The sequence below is a fragment of the Vicugna pacos genome, chromosome 4, assembly GCF_048564905.1.
Source record: "Vicugna pacos chromosome 4, VicPac4, whole genome shotgun sequence".
Classification (NCBI taxonomy): Eukaryota; Metazoa; Chordata; class Mammalia; order Artiodactyla; family Camelidae; genus Vicugna; species Vicugna pacos.
In genome coordinates, this window is record NC_132990.1 from 61,157,269 (window position 1) to 61,173,147 (window position 15,879).

The window sequence follows — 15,879 nt, forward strand, 5'->3', positions numbered from 1 at the left end:
ATATTAAGACATGGAAAATCACCATGAATCAGAACTTTAAGTACAAAAAACAAACTGAAAGAAAAACATGGGAAAATGAAAAAAAGTTGATGGAACTAAGGGGAGTAAAAATGAAAGATTAAATTACAAGGTGTAGCCAGGGAGAAAAGATGGGAAATGAAAGTTTAATAAGCAGCACTGAAGAAAGGAAGGAAAACAACCAATATAATAAAAATGACATAAAGAATCAGATTTATTAAAAGGTCATAAAGAAAGCAGTGGAAAAGGAAGACAGGCAAAGAAGGAATAATATTTCTATTATTGGAGTCCCTGGAGAATTTTTTAAAAAAACAAGCAAAGGATTTTAACTCCAAGATGCTTCACACTGAAAGGAAGATGAGAAAAACAGAAAGAAGGTAATTAGAAGGAATATGAATATGAACATCATTAAGTACGTTACTCTGAAAGAGAACATGAATGCATGAATGCATGAGGAGAGAAGCGTAACCCCACTCTGGGAGAATGGAGAGCTGAAGATGTTAGTCAAAGGAATGCTAACTAATTAAGAAATGTCCTAAATACATGGGTTAGATAAGATCAAGAGTAAGGGTAAGAGGGTTACCTATTTCTCTAAAAGTCAAATAAAGAAAAAGTACTGTGAGGGAGTTTGATATGTAGAAGTGTCATTTAGGTATTTGACAATCCCACATTAATTGTCTTCAGCCCTTATTAAATGTCTATGGCCTTAAAGAATGATTTCCTAAAAAATATTTCAGAAACAAACATCTCATTTATCAATATGAATCTTACTTCCCTACCTCCCATTTGCCAGGTTCTCACTCACCTGAATAGGCCCAATTTGACATTTCTCCCTCCTCCATCCATGTTTCTTCTTGTTTAAACAAAAAGATTACATCTGAATTCAGAGACTGATACCCTGTTTATGGGAAATAATATGGGACTTGGGTGTTAGTGGTCAACTAACCATCATAGAACTCACATCCATTACATGTGCACCAGAATGGTTAAAATTAAAGACTGACATTACTAAAGGTTGATAGAACTCTCATACATTGCTAGTATGATATAAACTGGTATAATCTCTTTGGAAAACTGGGACTATCTACTAAAGCTAAATATACATATGCCCTATGACCCAGAAATTCCACTCCTCTGCATATACTCAACAGAAATGACATGCTTATTTCTACCAGAAGATATAAATATAAAAATGTTAATAACCACTTTATTCATAATAGCCCAAATCTGAGACAACCCAAATGACCATCAACAGTAGAATGGATAAATTGCTGAATTAATGTATACTCATTAAACAGAATATAATACAATAAGAAACAACAAACCACTGTGACATGCAGCAATATAAATGCGTTTCACAGATTTTATGTTAAATGAAAGATGCCAGACCAAAAAAACTTACATACTGTGTGATTACACTTACATGAAGGTCAAAAACAGAATGAATTTATGGTGATAGAAACCATAAGTTGTTATCTATGAGAAGACAAATGGTAAGGGGAGTTCAAGGAAGCCAGCTGGAGTACTGGAAATATTCTGTACCTTGATCTAGGTAGTGGTCAAGTAGGTGTATACATGTGAAAAAATGCACCAGTTGTGTAATTAATATTTGAACACTTTATTGCATACATTATATCACAATTAATTTATAAAAATCAAGAACTCAGGCCCATCAGTATTTGGTACTCAAAATTAATATTCTTTTGACTCATAGCTTGAGATGAAACCCATTGAGCATTCAGAGGAGACCCAAGAGATTTTAGTAAAATATAAAGGAAAGACAGTCAGTTGAGCACTTTGGTGGGTTTAATATAGCCCCATAAATCCTTTCACCCTCTTCCCTTCAAGAAGTAGAGCTTAATTCCACGCTCCTTGAGCATGGGCTGGACTTAGTAAACTCACTTCTAATAAACACAGTAAGGGAGAAGAGATGGTGTGTGATATCAGAGACTTGGTCATAAAAAGCACTGTGATTTCCTCCTTGCTATCCCTTTTTCTGGGGGAAATTAGCAGCCACGTCACGAGAATAGGCCCATATAGCAAGGAACGGAGATCCCCTGCCAATGAACAGCAAGGAACGGAAGGCTCCTGTCATGTGAGTGAGTTATCTTAGAAATGGATCGTACAGTCCCATTCAAGCTTTCAAATGCATGCAGCCCCTGCTAACATCTCACTACAATCACATGGGAGACCACAAGCCAGAATCACTCAGCTCAAATTCCTGACCTACAGAAATTGTTTGTAAAAAATGTTTACTTTAAACCACTAAATTTTGGAATAATTGTTATACAGCAAATAGGTGACTAATAGGTGAGGGAAGATGTCCTTACCCACTGAAACAAGGTTTCTATAGTTCTCCAGCATCACATCCCTGTACAGGTTTCTTTGAGCATAGTCTAGCTGCTGCCATTCCTCCCAATTAAAGTCCACAGTCACATCTTGGAATGACACAAATTCCTGTAAGAGGACATCTCTATTCAATCTAAAGTAAAAAACACTGAGTGATGTGTAAAAGATGTATGAGAACATTTCTGCTTTTTTTTTTTAATGCAGAGTTTATCACAATGTTATAGAAGATGTTTACCTTGAGGCCAATTTTGGGTTCTACTATGTAGGAGAAGAAAAACTGCCACTGAGAATCATTCATTCTCTTTCCATTAGCATTTATTAAGCACCTTCATGACTAGCACTATTTGGTGCTCACTATACAAATGAATAAAACATGGAAGGTTTACAGACTAGAGATGGAGGCAAACAAGTAAGTACATAAATGCTATAAGGTGTTAAATGGATTTTGATAGAAATACGAAAGAGTGATTCTATTTTGGAAAGTTGAGCTGGGCTCTGTAGATGTAAAGTTATGCAAAATGAATAGTGAAAATATAAAAATAATTTTGTAATGTAAAGATAAAATTAAAAGTTTTTGAAACATAAAAAATGAATAGTATATTCTCTGGTAATCTGTGGAGGAGGAAGAAGGATCATTCCAGATGAAGGAAGTAGTAAAAAGGCATGTATACATGAAGAACATGACAAATTCAAGGACCTATGAGCATTTCAATATAATGCTCTCAAACGTATCACCTTCACAAGTTTTACTATATCTGCATGTCATGTCACCTGCACTATTATTGACTTAATAGTTTTAACTCAATTCAACTTTTTTACTTAAATAAATGTATTTTAAAAGGAAACCACTAAAGGGAAAACCAGTATCACTTGTTGTAACATGAAGATAGCAACAGAAATATGCAAAGCAAGTATATGGTGGTGAAATGCCATGAATGAGATTTGCTTTAAAATGTGCAACTCCAGAGAACAAATAAATAAAAGAGAAAGAGTGAAAATGTCAGATTGGTAAAATACTGATAATTATTGAAAATATGAGGAAGTACAAGGGATTCATCATATTGCTCTCTAAAGTTTTACGTATTTTTAAATTTTCCATTAAAAAACTTTTAAAAATTAAATTAGACAGAAACCATTGTTTTTAAAGTTTAAATAATTTAAAATAATAGTTAATCTAATTAATTTTTAAAATGTACATCTAGAAATAATGAGAAGAATGGAATAATTTAGATCAGTTAGTAACAATAAAGTGCTAATGAACTCATTGTTGCTTACTTTTCAAACCATGATTAAGTTCTACCTATTTTAAAATTTGATGCTAATCATATCCAACCAAGACACATCTGAAAGACAATGTACGAGGAAAGGAATCAACTAAAACTCCTTGGTTTTTGGTCCAAGCAACTGGCATCCCATTAAAGTCCAGGAGACAAGAAAGAGCTGGTCTGGGTAGAGGGGAGAGGTAGAATTAAGAATTCTACTTGTCCAATAATAAAAAGACAAATGATTCAATTAAAGTGGGCAAAGAACTTGAATACATGCTTCTCCAAAGAAGACATGCAAATTGATAATAAGCACATGAAAAGATGCTCAACCTCATTAGTCATTAGGGAAATGCAGAACAAAACCACAATGAGATAACACTTTACCCCAGTAGGATGGTTATGATCAACAAAATGGAAAATACAAGTGCTAGCAATGATGTGAAGAAACTGGAACCCTCATAAATTGCTGGTGGGAATGTAAAATGGTGCAGCTGCTGTGCAAAACAGTTCTGGCAGTTCCTCCAAAAATTAAACACAGAATAACCATATGACCCTGCAAATTCTACTCCTAGTATATACCTAAAGATTTAAGAATAGGTATTCAAATAGATATTTGTATACCAATGTTTATAGAAGCTTTATTCACAATCAAGTGAAAAGGTAGAAAGATCCCAAGTGTCCATCAGCAGATGAATGGATAAACAAAATGTGGGATATACATATAATGGAATATTATTCAGCCATAAAAAGGAATGAAGTTCTGATACATGCTACAGTATAGATAAACCCTGAAAATATGCTAAGTGAAATATGTTAGACACAAAAGGACAAATATTTTATGATTATACTTATATGAAATATCTACAATAGGTAAATTCATAGAGTCAGAAAGTAGTTTTGAAGTTACCAGGGGCCATGGGAGGGAAGGAGAAATGGGGAGTTATTGCTTCTTGAGTATACAGTTTCTGTTTGGGGTGATGAAAAATTTTTGGAAGCAGACAGTGGTGATGGATGCACAAATTGTGAATATAACTAGTGTAACTGAACTATAGACATAACAAATCATTAAAATGGCAAACTTTATATTATATATGTTTTACCACAAAAAATCCTGTTTGTCTCAGTTAAGTTCATGACATCTATTATAATAGATATCTATGTGTGGCAATAATGGGTAGGCAATTGGACTTCGGTGGGGTGACACTTGCTCCTAACAAAAACCAAGAAACAGAATTCAAGCTGAGAAAAAAGAAAAGTAAGAAATAAGGAGAGGAATGTAATGGACAGTGAGAAAATGAAGAGTCAATGGATCAGAGGTCTGTACAGAACTGAAGAATTGCTGGAGTCAAGATACTAGAGTAAACAATCTAGAAACAGAAGTAATGTCCAGAGGGTGAAATGCTTGGAGTTACTGGTAATTATAAATCTAGCATATGACTATGGGAGCTGGTGGCTGAGATGAGATAAAGGAAAATGACCTCTGAAAATGAGGAGGTGCACTAGTACCAAAACTACTGTGATACTATGACTTATAATAAAATATATTTGGACCTCATCTTGTTTCTGGCACAGAGCTTCTAAAAACCCTTGTAGTTCCAGTGAGGAGAAGGATAAAAATACATTTTGTTATGTTAATGAGGTATCTTAAGACAGCACCGAAGGATGAGGGCTGTTTCCAGGGAAGCCAGCCAATAGAGGGTTGGAACTTTTAGCCCCATTCCTTGATTTCTAGAGAGGGGAGTGGGGCTAGAGGTTGAACAAAGCACCAATGGCCAATGATAATCAATCATGTCTATGTAATGAAGCTTCCACAAAGACCGACGAGAAGGGGGTTCAGAAAATTTCCAGGTTGGTGAACCAGAATGTCCCCATGTGCCACGTGGTGGTCCCCAAACTCATGAGGACAGAAACTCCTTTGTTTGGGACCTATATATCTCTTCACCTGACTGTTGATTCCGATCATTTAATATCCTTTGTAACAAGCTGGTAATCTAGTGAGTAAACTGGTTTCCTAAGTCCTGGGGCCCCTCTAGAAAATAAATCAGAACAAAGGAGTGGGTGGTGAGAACTTCTGATTTATAGCCAGTAGGTCAGACGCAAAGGTAACAATCTGGACTTGTGACTGGCATCTGAGGTGGAGAGCAGCCTTGTGGGACTAGGTCCTTAACCTGTAGGATCTGATGCTTTCTCCAGGTAGGCAGTGTCAAAATTAAATTAAGTTAAATTGTAGGACACTCAGCTGGTGTTGAAAGACTGCTTGGTGGTATGTAGGAGGAAAACCTCACATTGAAATTGGGTACAGAATTATAGGTACAAAACCCAGCAGTCTTCATAGAAATAGAGAGCCAACTAGTGGTTACCAGTGGGGAGAGCAAAGTGGGGAGGGGCAGTACAGGGACAGGGGATTAAGAGATACTAACTATTAGGTACAAAATAAGCTATAAGAATATATTGTAACATGAGGAATATAGCCAATATTTTACATTAACTATAAATGGAATATAACCTTTAAAAATTGTGAATCACTATATTGTACACCTGCAACTTATAATACTGTACAGCAAATACACTTCAAGAAAAACAGACAAGAGTCCCCAAACTTTTAAAATTGGAAACCATGATACTGTGATATGACAAGAAATATATATTTTGGTGTTCATCCCTGGCTCCTGGTCATAGCTCCTAAAACCTATGTCATTTCCCAAGAATAAAGGTACTAGGAACATCTTTTGTTCTAATATTTGGTTTTTGAGTCTGATTTTTTTTGACAGAGCTCCAAAAATCCTGGTTGACAGGAGCATATTTTGTTCTAATGAGGTGATTCTTGGTGAGACATTTTTCAGTTAAAAAAAAAAAAAGGATGCACATCAATAATATATACCTTTAAAAACCTATAAATTATATATAAATACTTAATACTGAGATATTATGATCATTAAAAAGATATATAAGTAGAAGTTCTCATCTTTTCTCCCCATACCCCAGGGAATTATCTTGCACATCTCCTAAATAATGCATGCTGCCCATTTTAAAGACTACTATGCTGAAGCTATACGCTGCATAGTGGGTATAACCAATGGAATATTACAGGTAAAAATTACACAATATATACTTTCAAATAAAAGCATTTAAAACTGTATGACAATCACAGCTAAAATTCTGGCAGCAGTGTTTAGCTGAGTGAAAAACCAACAGAAATCAGCAAATTTACTATATCTCCACTATCCACCAAGCATGCTCACTTGATACACACTTCAAGGCTCTCAATCTATTGCATTGTAAAGGAAAAATATCTGATTACTTCCTTTATTGGTTAAAAAATGCAAATTAGGTATTACATTTAATTGCATGAATCCCCTGGACTAATTTTACAAACTCTCAGTGTTGAAAAATGCTGCTCCCAAAATAATAGAATTTATTCTTGGATCAAGCCAGGCTGTTTGGCAGCTGTGTACTTGGACCTCTAATTTTACTGCCTAGAAATTAAATTCTGCCTTGTTATTATGCCCTATACTTATTTTGAGAAATGGTTTAAGAAACAGCTAGGGGAAACCCGCTATGGAATTTATCATGGGTTGGTAAATGTTACAGGCACTGACCTCTATAATATCATATGTATGCAGACCCATCAGGAGAATAACTTCAAACCTAAGTGCAAAACATTTTTACTTTCTTCAAGAAATTATCACATTTAATGTACAATGTAAATCTTATAATTGCAGGTGGTATGCTTAACTTTAACTCTGAAAAATCCTGTAACTTTTATGACTATGTTCCAAGTTTCCTTGGTCTAGATCTTCTATTTTATTTTCCCTGATCTCTATTTACATTTTTTCATTTAACTGAATTAATTCTTTTAAACTGCCTCCAATATAGTGGAAAACAAAACGGGGTATAAATAGTTCACTTACCTGAGACTTGGCCATTTTCTTTCATTGCTCTTCAGAAGCAGCAGATATCAGTAAAGAGAGCTACGATGAGCAGGGAGGGGAAAAAAGAAGATAGCTTTGAGAGTCTGAGCCAGCCCTGCGATTCCCACAATCATCAGCCTAGAAATTTCTAAGAGCAACTACATAAAAGACTACCCTTTAGAGACTGCCCTGTTCAAAGATTCAGAGAGATCACAAAGGATTATGCCGTGATAATATCAATCTATTAATTTACAGTTCTGGAAGGGTTGGAACATGTATGATGTTTTTCATTTGAGAATGTGACTGTTTGTACTCTATTATATGTTTAGAATGTTTCTCCCTCTTGACCCCTACAAATTTATTTATTCTAAAAAATAGGCATGGATGTACACAGAGATATATCTGCAAGGTTATTCATTATTACAATGCTGCTTTATCACCTAAAAAGTAGAAACCACCTAGATGCTCAACAATAAGGACTGGTTAAATTAATTACTGAAAGAATAGAATACTACAGTCATTAAAAATGTTTTAGAAAAGTAGTTACAGATCTGGAAAAAAATTTTCTTGTTGAATTACAAAGCAAGAAAAATAAGTTATAAAACAGTAAATATATTGAAAAGAAATATATTTTCAAGAAAAAAGGGTCTAAAAGAACATACATAAAAATGTTATGGTTATCTCTGGATGGCAGTATTATAAGTAGTTTCTGTTAAATTGCATTTAGCATTTCCAGTTTCCAATGTTTGTAGAATAAGTTGTATTATTTTTGAAACAAAAAAATGGTAGTTATCTTTATCAGCTATTGTCCTACCAACATCTTAACCCAAGGTCATATCAAGGAAGTTCTAAAGGGCACAATTCACTAAAGGGAGTTTGCCTGAAAGAAAATAAAAAGGGATTCAATACGCTGTAATAGTCATTCTCATCCACAGACTTACAGGATCAGTTCAAATGTATAGGCTTAATTCAAATGTCACCTTCTCTAGAAAGGCTTTCAAGATGTCTCCTGGATAGAATCAGCCATCCCTACTCTGACTTCCCCAGAGAGTCCAATACTAAGATACAAGGTTTTCCTGATACAGGTTTAAAAGGCAAGGGATGATGCAGCCTGAACTAAGACCATGGCAGTGGGAACGGAGAGGACAAACTGGAGAGATGTCAGGGAGGCAAAATCACCAGGATCAAAAGATTGATGGGATATGGGAGAAGGGTGGGGAGAAAACAGATGTCTTCAGGATTTTCACTCTGGCTCTCTGGATGAAAAGTGATGCCATTTATAATGATGTAGAAAATAGCAGGATGAACAGGTAAAGTATGAAGATGATAAACTATTTTAATCATGCTAAGATTGAAGTGTCTATAAGGAAACCTCACAGAGATGTGTAGGAGACAGTTGGCCACTGTGAATCTGGAGCTTGTCAGAAACGTCTGGGCTGTAGCTATAGATTGTTAAGTCATGACTTTCACGTTGAAAACTGATAGGAGTGTGGTTGCAATTGTCCACAGCGCAAAGATTGAGGGACAGGGGGAGATGACAAAGAAGCTTTGAGAGCGCCTGAGGGAAGAGTTCAGCTTGAAGTACCTGACTAGCTACAAAGTTAGCAGCAGAGAATATAATCAGAGAGATAGCTTCAGGGATGGAAACAGAACCTCTGGGAGAAGGATGGGAACTTTCCCTCTATCCTCAACATCCTTACCCGCCTAAGAAAATCACACAAGAAACCCCACCACATGATGTGCGCGTAGTGCAGCTTAGATGGAAACTTTAAAATTCAGGCTGGAGCCCGGATCACTGATCACGAGCCGGGTGCTCCCCAAGCTACCACACAGGCGCCTAATAGTCGCCGACTGCAGCCCCTACCGACCCAAAATAACCCTAATGAAGGATACCTTCTTTCAGGGCCCCAATTATTGATTTCTATGTCATCCCAACCCGTGACCCCGAAAGACCCAGAACCACTCACACGGTCATGCCCAATCGCTAGCCAATTAAGTCCCCAGTAGGCCGCTGACATTCCTCAGAGTCCACGACCAGCTGCACCTCTGGGCGTCACTATCTAGGGCAAGGCCCCTTCATTACTAACCACAACAGGAACGGAAAATACGGACCTCTACGAACGATCAGTCGCAAACCAAACACGACGCCATTACTCCCAACACCGCAGCCAGTGACTTCAAACTTCCTTTTCTGAGAACCGGACTCCTCAACTTCCCGCCTCTTCCGGGGCTACAACCCGCCCCTTCCAATGCCCCGGCGGCCGGACTCTCGGTGCTATCGCGGAAGTTCGCGCGATCCCTAACTCGCCTTTATCGCGAGACTTTCCGTCGTTAGTCTCCCTGAGCCAGGGGTTTAACATGGCCGCGCCCATTGAGCGAAAAGGGTGACAAACTGGATGGAGCCATATTTCGAATAGGTGTTGGTGCCGTACAGAAAAGACGTCTCATAGCAAAGTATGGTAAATTACGGGAGCCATGGAAAAGGTACACGGGGACAATGAAAGAGCAAAGACGTAAACTAGAAAAGAATTCCAGGTATATAAGAATGAGACCTATTCAGCTAAGATGTGCAGCAAATGGAAACGCAGAGGAAGGTGCAAAACAAAGATGGGAAAAGTGGCATAGCCAAGCAAGGGAAGCCCCTCGTGTTAAGCAGACGAAGAGAATGAGACTCAGAGGGCTTAAGTCGGTTGACCTATATCACATTGCCTCATTTTGCCAATCTGAGATGTAATAATAATAACAGTAAATGTTTATTGAGCATTTGCTGTATGTTTACTGAAGTGGGTTTTAACTGAGTTTTAAATGAGGTGCAGAAGTCAGGATGGTGCAATATTCTCCGTTGGACATAGCCCTGGGAGAGGGGAAGTCAGGTTGCCTTTCATCTGGCGAACTTCAGATAATCATCCTGAAAAATGAAATTCAAAAGTCTTCTCCTAGTGTTGCAATAGATGCAACCGGTGTTCCAGGTTCTTGCCCTTCCCAGAAAGAATTCAGAGACAAGACTTAAAGGTTAAAAAAAAAGGTAAAGTGAGGATTTATTAAAGGATGGTTAGTACACTCTCAGGGGAGAGCGGGCAGGCTCAGGTGAGCTGCTGCCCTGAGTTTCTTTGGCAAGTTAGCTGCATAGGGTGTAAAAATGAATGGGCGGAATATTCACTGGGGAGGGAAGGGTTTGGGGTCGTATTCCCTGATTATCAGCCCAGCTCCACCTTCCCAAAGGGAGGAGGGATTTTTGTCCTTATTTAGTCTGGATCGGGAGTGTCATGGCGTCAGTGCCTGATGGGTACTTCTGATCTGCAAGGCTAATTTTATTGAAATGAGGGCATAATGAGCAAAAGGTTATATTCGGACACTAGAAATTCCTCCCTCTTCTCACCTTTCTTTGTTCTTCTCCAGGCCACTTGTCATCCCAAAAGGCATGATCCTGTATCAGCCCCAAGGTTCCTGCTTTTCTTTCTCTGCCCAGGGACCCCTGCTGCTTACATGATGTGTGGTTTCCTGCATTTGGCCTGTGCCCCTCCTTTCTGCCCAATTCCTGCCATTCGGTCTGTGTCCCCCTTTCTCTGCTCATATCTAGCTATCTGCCTGCTCTAACACTAGGAATGTGAAGGAAAAGCCGGGCTAGTCTAACAAGATAACTCGCAAGTCTAAGAATGTGAAAGAAAAGCTGGGCTGTGCTAACAAGATAACACACAAATCTAAGTATCGGAATACTGATCTGAGTTCTGCTGGACTAACTTGTAAATCTAAGTTAATTAGCTTTGGTTTGCTGTTCATGTTTTTTTGCTAGCCAGCTGGATTTTCAAAGAGATATCTGGCTTTGGAATGTTGGTTTGCTGCCTCCCCGCCTCCACTTTTGTGATAATGATGCTTCTAAAGCTGTTCCATGCCTATTGGCCAAATACCCCAAGCTTGTACTTTACCCTATAAAACCTCCTGTGCACATCTTGAAGGTGCTCAGAGCTTTAGAGCAGAAGCCCCTCTGAGCCCGCTGGCGTAATACATCTGAGTACTCTAACCCTCCGAGTGGTGCTTGTTTCTTGACTGGCCTGTCGTTTCCGTAACACTTTGACAAGCACCTAGCTATCTAGGGCCAGTATCCTGTCCTTTCTTATTCTGAGTCCCCTCAGGGTGTACCATTGTGAGTGGCTGCAGAGGCTGGGCTGCAGGCCTGTCCCCACTGGGGGGTGGCGGCAGCCGCTGATGACTTGGTTTCAGCATTCTTTGCTTACTGATATGTTTGCAGTATTTTCACTCACACTGGAGTATTTTCGTTCACAGGGTTAAATTGAAGGCTAATTCAGAACCCCTCAACCTGGTCTTGAACAGGGTTAAATTGAAGGCTAATTCAGAACCCCTCAACCTGGTCTTGAACTTGCTCTAGGGCCTTGGGTCAGCCACTTTTCCTCAGTTCCCTCTTTTGTGAAGTCCATACACATATACATTAAGAATACCTTCTGGTGAATTTTTATATTACATAGGTCAGACAATCCATGGAAGTGGCATTAAACACATGAGAAAAAAATAGGTGTAGACTTGCATGTTTTTTATGTGCTGCTGATGTGTGCAGATGTGTGATATGCTACTTACTTTGATACAAATTTATAATCCAAATATTGCCTTCAGGTCAATCAACTACAATCACAATACACATAAAAGTAGTGATTCTCACAGGTTTTTATAGAAAGGAGATGCAATCAATCAGGGAAAACACATACACTGGAGAAAATAAGGCACAAAGGATGGAGGCCTGGAAGATACCATCTGGTGAGGGGTGAGAAGAGAAAGAGGAAATGGGGACAGAAACAGAGAAGAGAGAGAGAGAAAGGGGTCAGAAGATCAAGGAACATGGTGACAGGGGAACCACTGGGGAAATATTTCAGAGAAGAGGGAAGCATCAAATGTCAGATACAACCAAAAATTCACATATGTCCCTTGAATTTGGTAACAGCAAGCTGACCTTTTTAGAAAGTGTTTCATAGTAGTGATGAAACCATTTACCACATCGTACCAAAGTGTAAATGTGAACTAAATGAAACACCAAGATAATGCCAGTTTTCAAGAAGTGTGTGCATTAAGGAAGAGAAAGATGAGGATTTAGGTTCTGGCCTGGTATTTATAACATACAAGAAAATTTAAATAGGTAAAAGTCTGCAGCAGAAAAGGAAAGTTAAAGGCCCAGAAGAGAATGAATTCCCTGGTGGAGAATGATCCCAAGGTAGAAGGGAGGAAAGGCTCAAGGTATGTAAGAAATTTAAAATAAAGAGAGAAATAAAGAAAACAAAATTTGTTTTCTTGATTTCTATACTATATATAAATTATATAAAAGACTGTGTATAAATTTGTTAATTCTGAAAGGAATAAAACACAAAGGTAAAATTTAAATTATCACCTGAGAAGTATATGTCTTCAAACAATTATAAAGACAGGTCAAAAACCCAACAGAATGAGACAGATGCCTCCATAATAATTAATTATATGCAAAGTAAACAATGAAATTTTTCATATTGATAAAGATTTAAAAGATTGGTAATATCCAATGTGAAAGAATTAAATATGGAATTATTCATACGTACATTGTAGGTGGCAATTTGACAATACTCTCAAATTTTAATTTGTGCCAAAACAACTTTAAAAAAGAAAAAACAAAGCTGGAGGGCTTATTTTCCATACTCTACCTGACTTCAAAACTTACTATAAAGTTAATAATCAATTCAATGTAATATTGGTGTCAAAGTAGATAAACAGAACAGAATAGAGAGTCCAGAAATAGATCTTCATGTTCATATACAGCTGATGTTTATTTAATGGTGGTATCAGTGGTGGGAAGAGATGCCACGTAGAGTTTGTGGCAAGCCCCAATGGGAAAACAACATAGGCTCCTGGAATTCTGGAAAAAGGCCAGGGCATCTGCAATGGAGGATTACATGGTTTTGTAAAATATCTCCTGGCATACTACTGCACCCTGGTAAAGATAGAATTCGTGACCACGGGACACTAAATGACTACTTCACCAGAGCAACCATTATAAGGTAGAACCTGTCAAATCCATCAGATCATGAGTTATGTGGGCTTAGGGATTACCCATTATAAGATGGAAGCGGTACATTTATGAACAGCAGGTATAAGCAAGCACATGGCATCCATCACTGTGACCTCAGCATCCCCTACAAGGTCTTCAGGTTGTTGCCTGAATACTTGGAGCTTTTTGTATTAAGGGATCAGCAGTACTATCTTAGAAGAGGTACAAAACCCTGATATCAGTAGAAAGTGGGGTGCTGTCACACAAGGTAGGCAGAGAGGACAATGTGAAACCCAGTGATCCACTTAGTACCCCTTGCCCAGCTGTGACCATAAATGTACATGGTCAGCAAATCTGATCTGAGAAGGGCAATATGACGAGTGTCGCAGAAGAGGCAGCTGAAAATGAATAGTGGAGAAGGGAGAGGATGTTATCTATTGTGACCCTCAAACCACTGTAGCTGCAGGAGCTGTAGTTTATCCCACTGATCTCTCCTAATTTCTTCCCAGGCAGAGAGGGACTCAGAAATGCAGGAAGAAGTACCCTACAGATATGTATGGAGAAGTATATCTGAGCAGAGCAAGGGATGGATTATGATGGACATAGAGCTGCATATCCAGATTCTTCTGCAAGGAAGGTCTTGCTGCTCAGCTGTGGGGAGTACAATTTCTAGCTGCTTAAAGATGGACCTCAGCCACAGAGAGCTGCCTCACTCAAGGTCATGCCCTTTCCAGGAAAGTCTATGTCTGGTGAATGAACAGGGTTGGGATGGGGTGAAAAAGGTCCAATACAGGACACTTGGATGAGGAAAACATTCAGCCTAGAGCACCTCACCGGACTGACTTTGTTGGGCATATAATGTATTTTAACTTCTTCCTTTGCCCAATCCTGCTTCTCTACCCTCCTTTCATGGGTGTTTATCTTTAATAAACATCTGAAACCCCAACTCTATCTCCGACTCTGCCTCGAGAGATCCCCACCACAATTTTATTATGGTCAGAGAACATATTCTGTGTAATCTCAGTTGCTTTAAATGTATCAAGATTGGTTTTGTGGCTTATCGTTTTTCTATCTTGGTGTACATACCATGTGCACTTGAAAAAATTTTATATTCTGCAGTTGTAGACTTAATGTTCTAGAAATATGAATTAGGTGAAGGTTTTTTATAGTGTTCTTCAGGTAGTCTATGTCTTTATTAATTTTGTCTGTCTAGTTGTTCTATCAACTGCCTAGAGAAGGATATAAAAATCTTCAGTTACGATTGTTGAATTGTTGATATCTCTCTTTAATTCTTTCAATTGCTGCTTCATATACAAGCATAGCTCATTTTATTGCACTTTGCAGAAAAAATTGTGTTTTTTACAAATTGAAGGTTTGCAGCAACCTTGCACTGAGCAAGTCTATCAGCATGATTTTTCTAACAGTATTTGCTTACCTTGTGTGTTTGTATCACATTTTGGTAATTCTTGCAGTATTTCAAACTTTTACATTATTTTATTTGTTGTGGTGATCTGTAATCAGTGATCTTTGATGTCACTATTGCAATTGTTTTGTGGTGCCACAAACATTTATTTTAAGAAATTGCCACAGCCACCCCAACATTCAGCAACAACCACCCTGATTAGTCAGCAGCCATCAACATCAAGGCAAAAACCCTCCACCAACAAAAAGATTACAACTCACTGAAGGCTCAGATGATGGTTAGCATTTTTTAGCAATAAAGTAGTTTTTAAATTAAGGTATGCATATTTTTTAGGCATGATGCTATTGCACACTTAACAGGCTACAGCATAGTGTAAACATAATTTATATACCCACTGGGAAACTGAAAATTTCATATGACCTTGTTTTATTGGGATATTCGCTTTATAGCGGTGGTCTGAAACTGAATCTGCAACACCTCCAAAGTATGTCTGTACTTTGGAGCTCTGTTCAGGTGCATAGACATTTATGTATGTTTTGTATTCCAGATGAATTAATCCTTTTATCTTTTTAAACTGGCCCTCTTTATCTGTTAACACTCTTTATCAAGAAGTCTGTTTTGATTTAAAAATGAGCAGAAACTGGATAGACAGTTTTCTAAAGAAGACATCCAGATGGTCAACAAACACATGAAAAGATGCTCAACATCGCTAATCATTAGAGAAGTGAAAATCAAAAGCACAATGAGCTATCACCTCATACCTATCAGAATGGCTATCATCAAAAAGACCACAAATAACAAATGTCAGTCAGGATGTGGACAAAACAGCATCATTATACACTGCTGATGGGAATGTAATCTGATGCAGCCATTGTAGAAAGCAGTATG

General features: G+C 38.0%; 2 protein-coding genes and 1 long non-coding RNA gene across 4 annotated transcripts in view; 2 read left to right on the top strand and 1 right to left on the bottom strand.

The window, feature by feature from the left end:
• Window positions 1-15,879, top strand: part of SLC31A2 (solute carrier family 31 member 2) — a 445,176-nt gene that overhangs the window by 360,647 nt on the left and 68,650 nt on the right. The window lies entirely within an intron of this gene.
• The window catches only part of ZFP37 (ZFP37 zinc finger protein), a 35,598-nt gene that overhangs the window by 3,489 nt on the left and 16,230 nt on the right, over window positions 1-15,879 (bottom strand). Inside the window, exons 1-4 of the mRNA XM_072959932.1 lie at window positions 9,656-9,794; window positions 7,544-7,603; window positions 2,349-2,475; window positions 824-916 (exon numbers count right to left, since the gene is read on the bottom strand). Coding sequence (XP_072816033.1) covers window positions 824-916; window positions 2,349-2,475; window positions 7,544-7,558 — 235 coding nt within the window. The 5' untranslated portion in view covers window positions 7,559-7,603; window positions 9,656-9,794. Of the gene's footprint in view, window positions 1-823; window positions 917-2,348; window positions 2,476-7,543; window positions 7,604-9,655 lie in introns of the transcript that reaches the window.
• LOC140696132 (uncharacterized) lies at window positions 9,893-14,514 on the top strand. Of its 2 annotated transcripts, none has more exons than XR_012072193.1 (2): window positions 9,893-10,027; window positions 14,078-14,514. It is a non-coding gene; the product is annotated as an uncharacterized lncRNA (long non-coding RNA). The 2 variants fall into 2 exon arrangements; XR_012072192.1 differs by having other exon boundaries at window positions 14,082-14,514.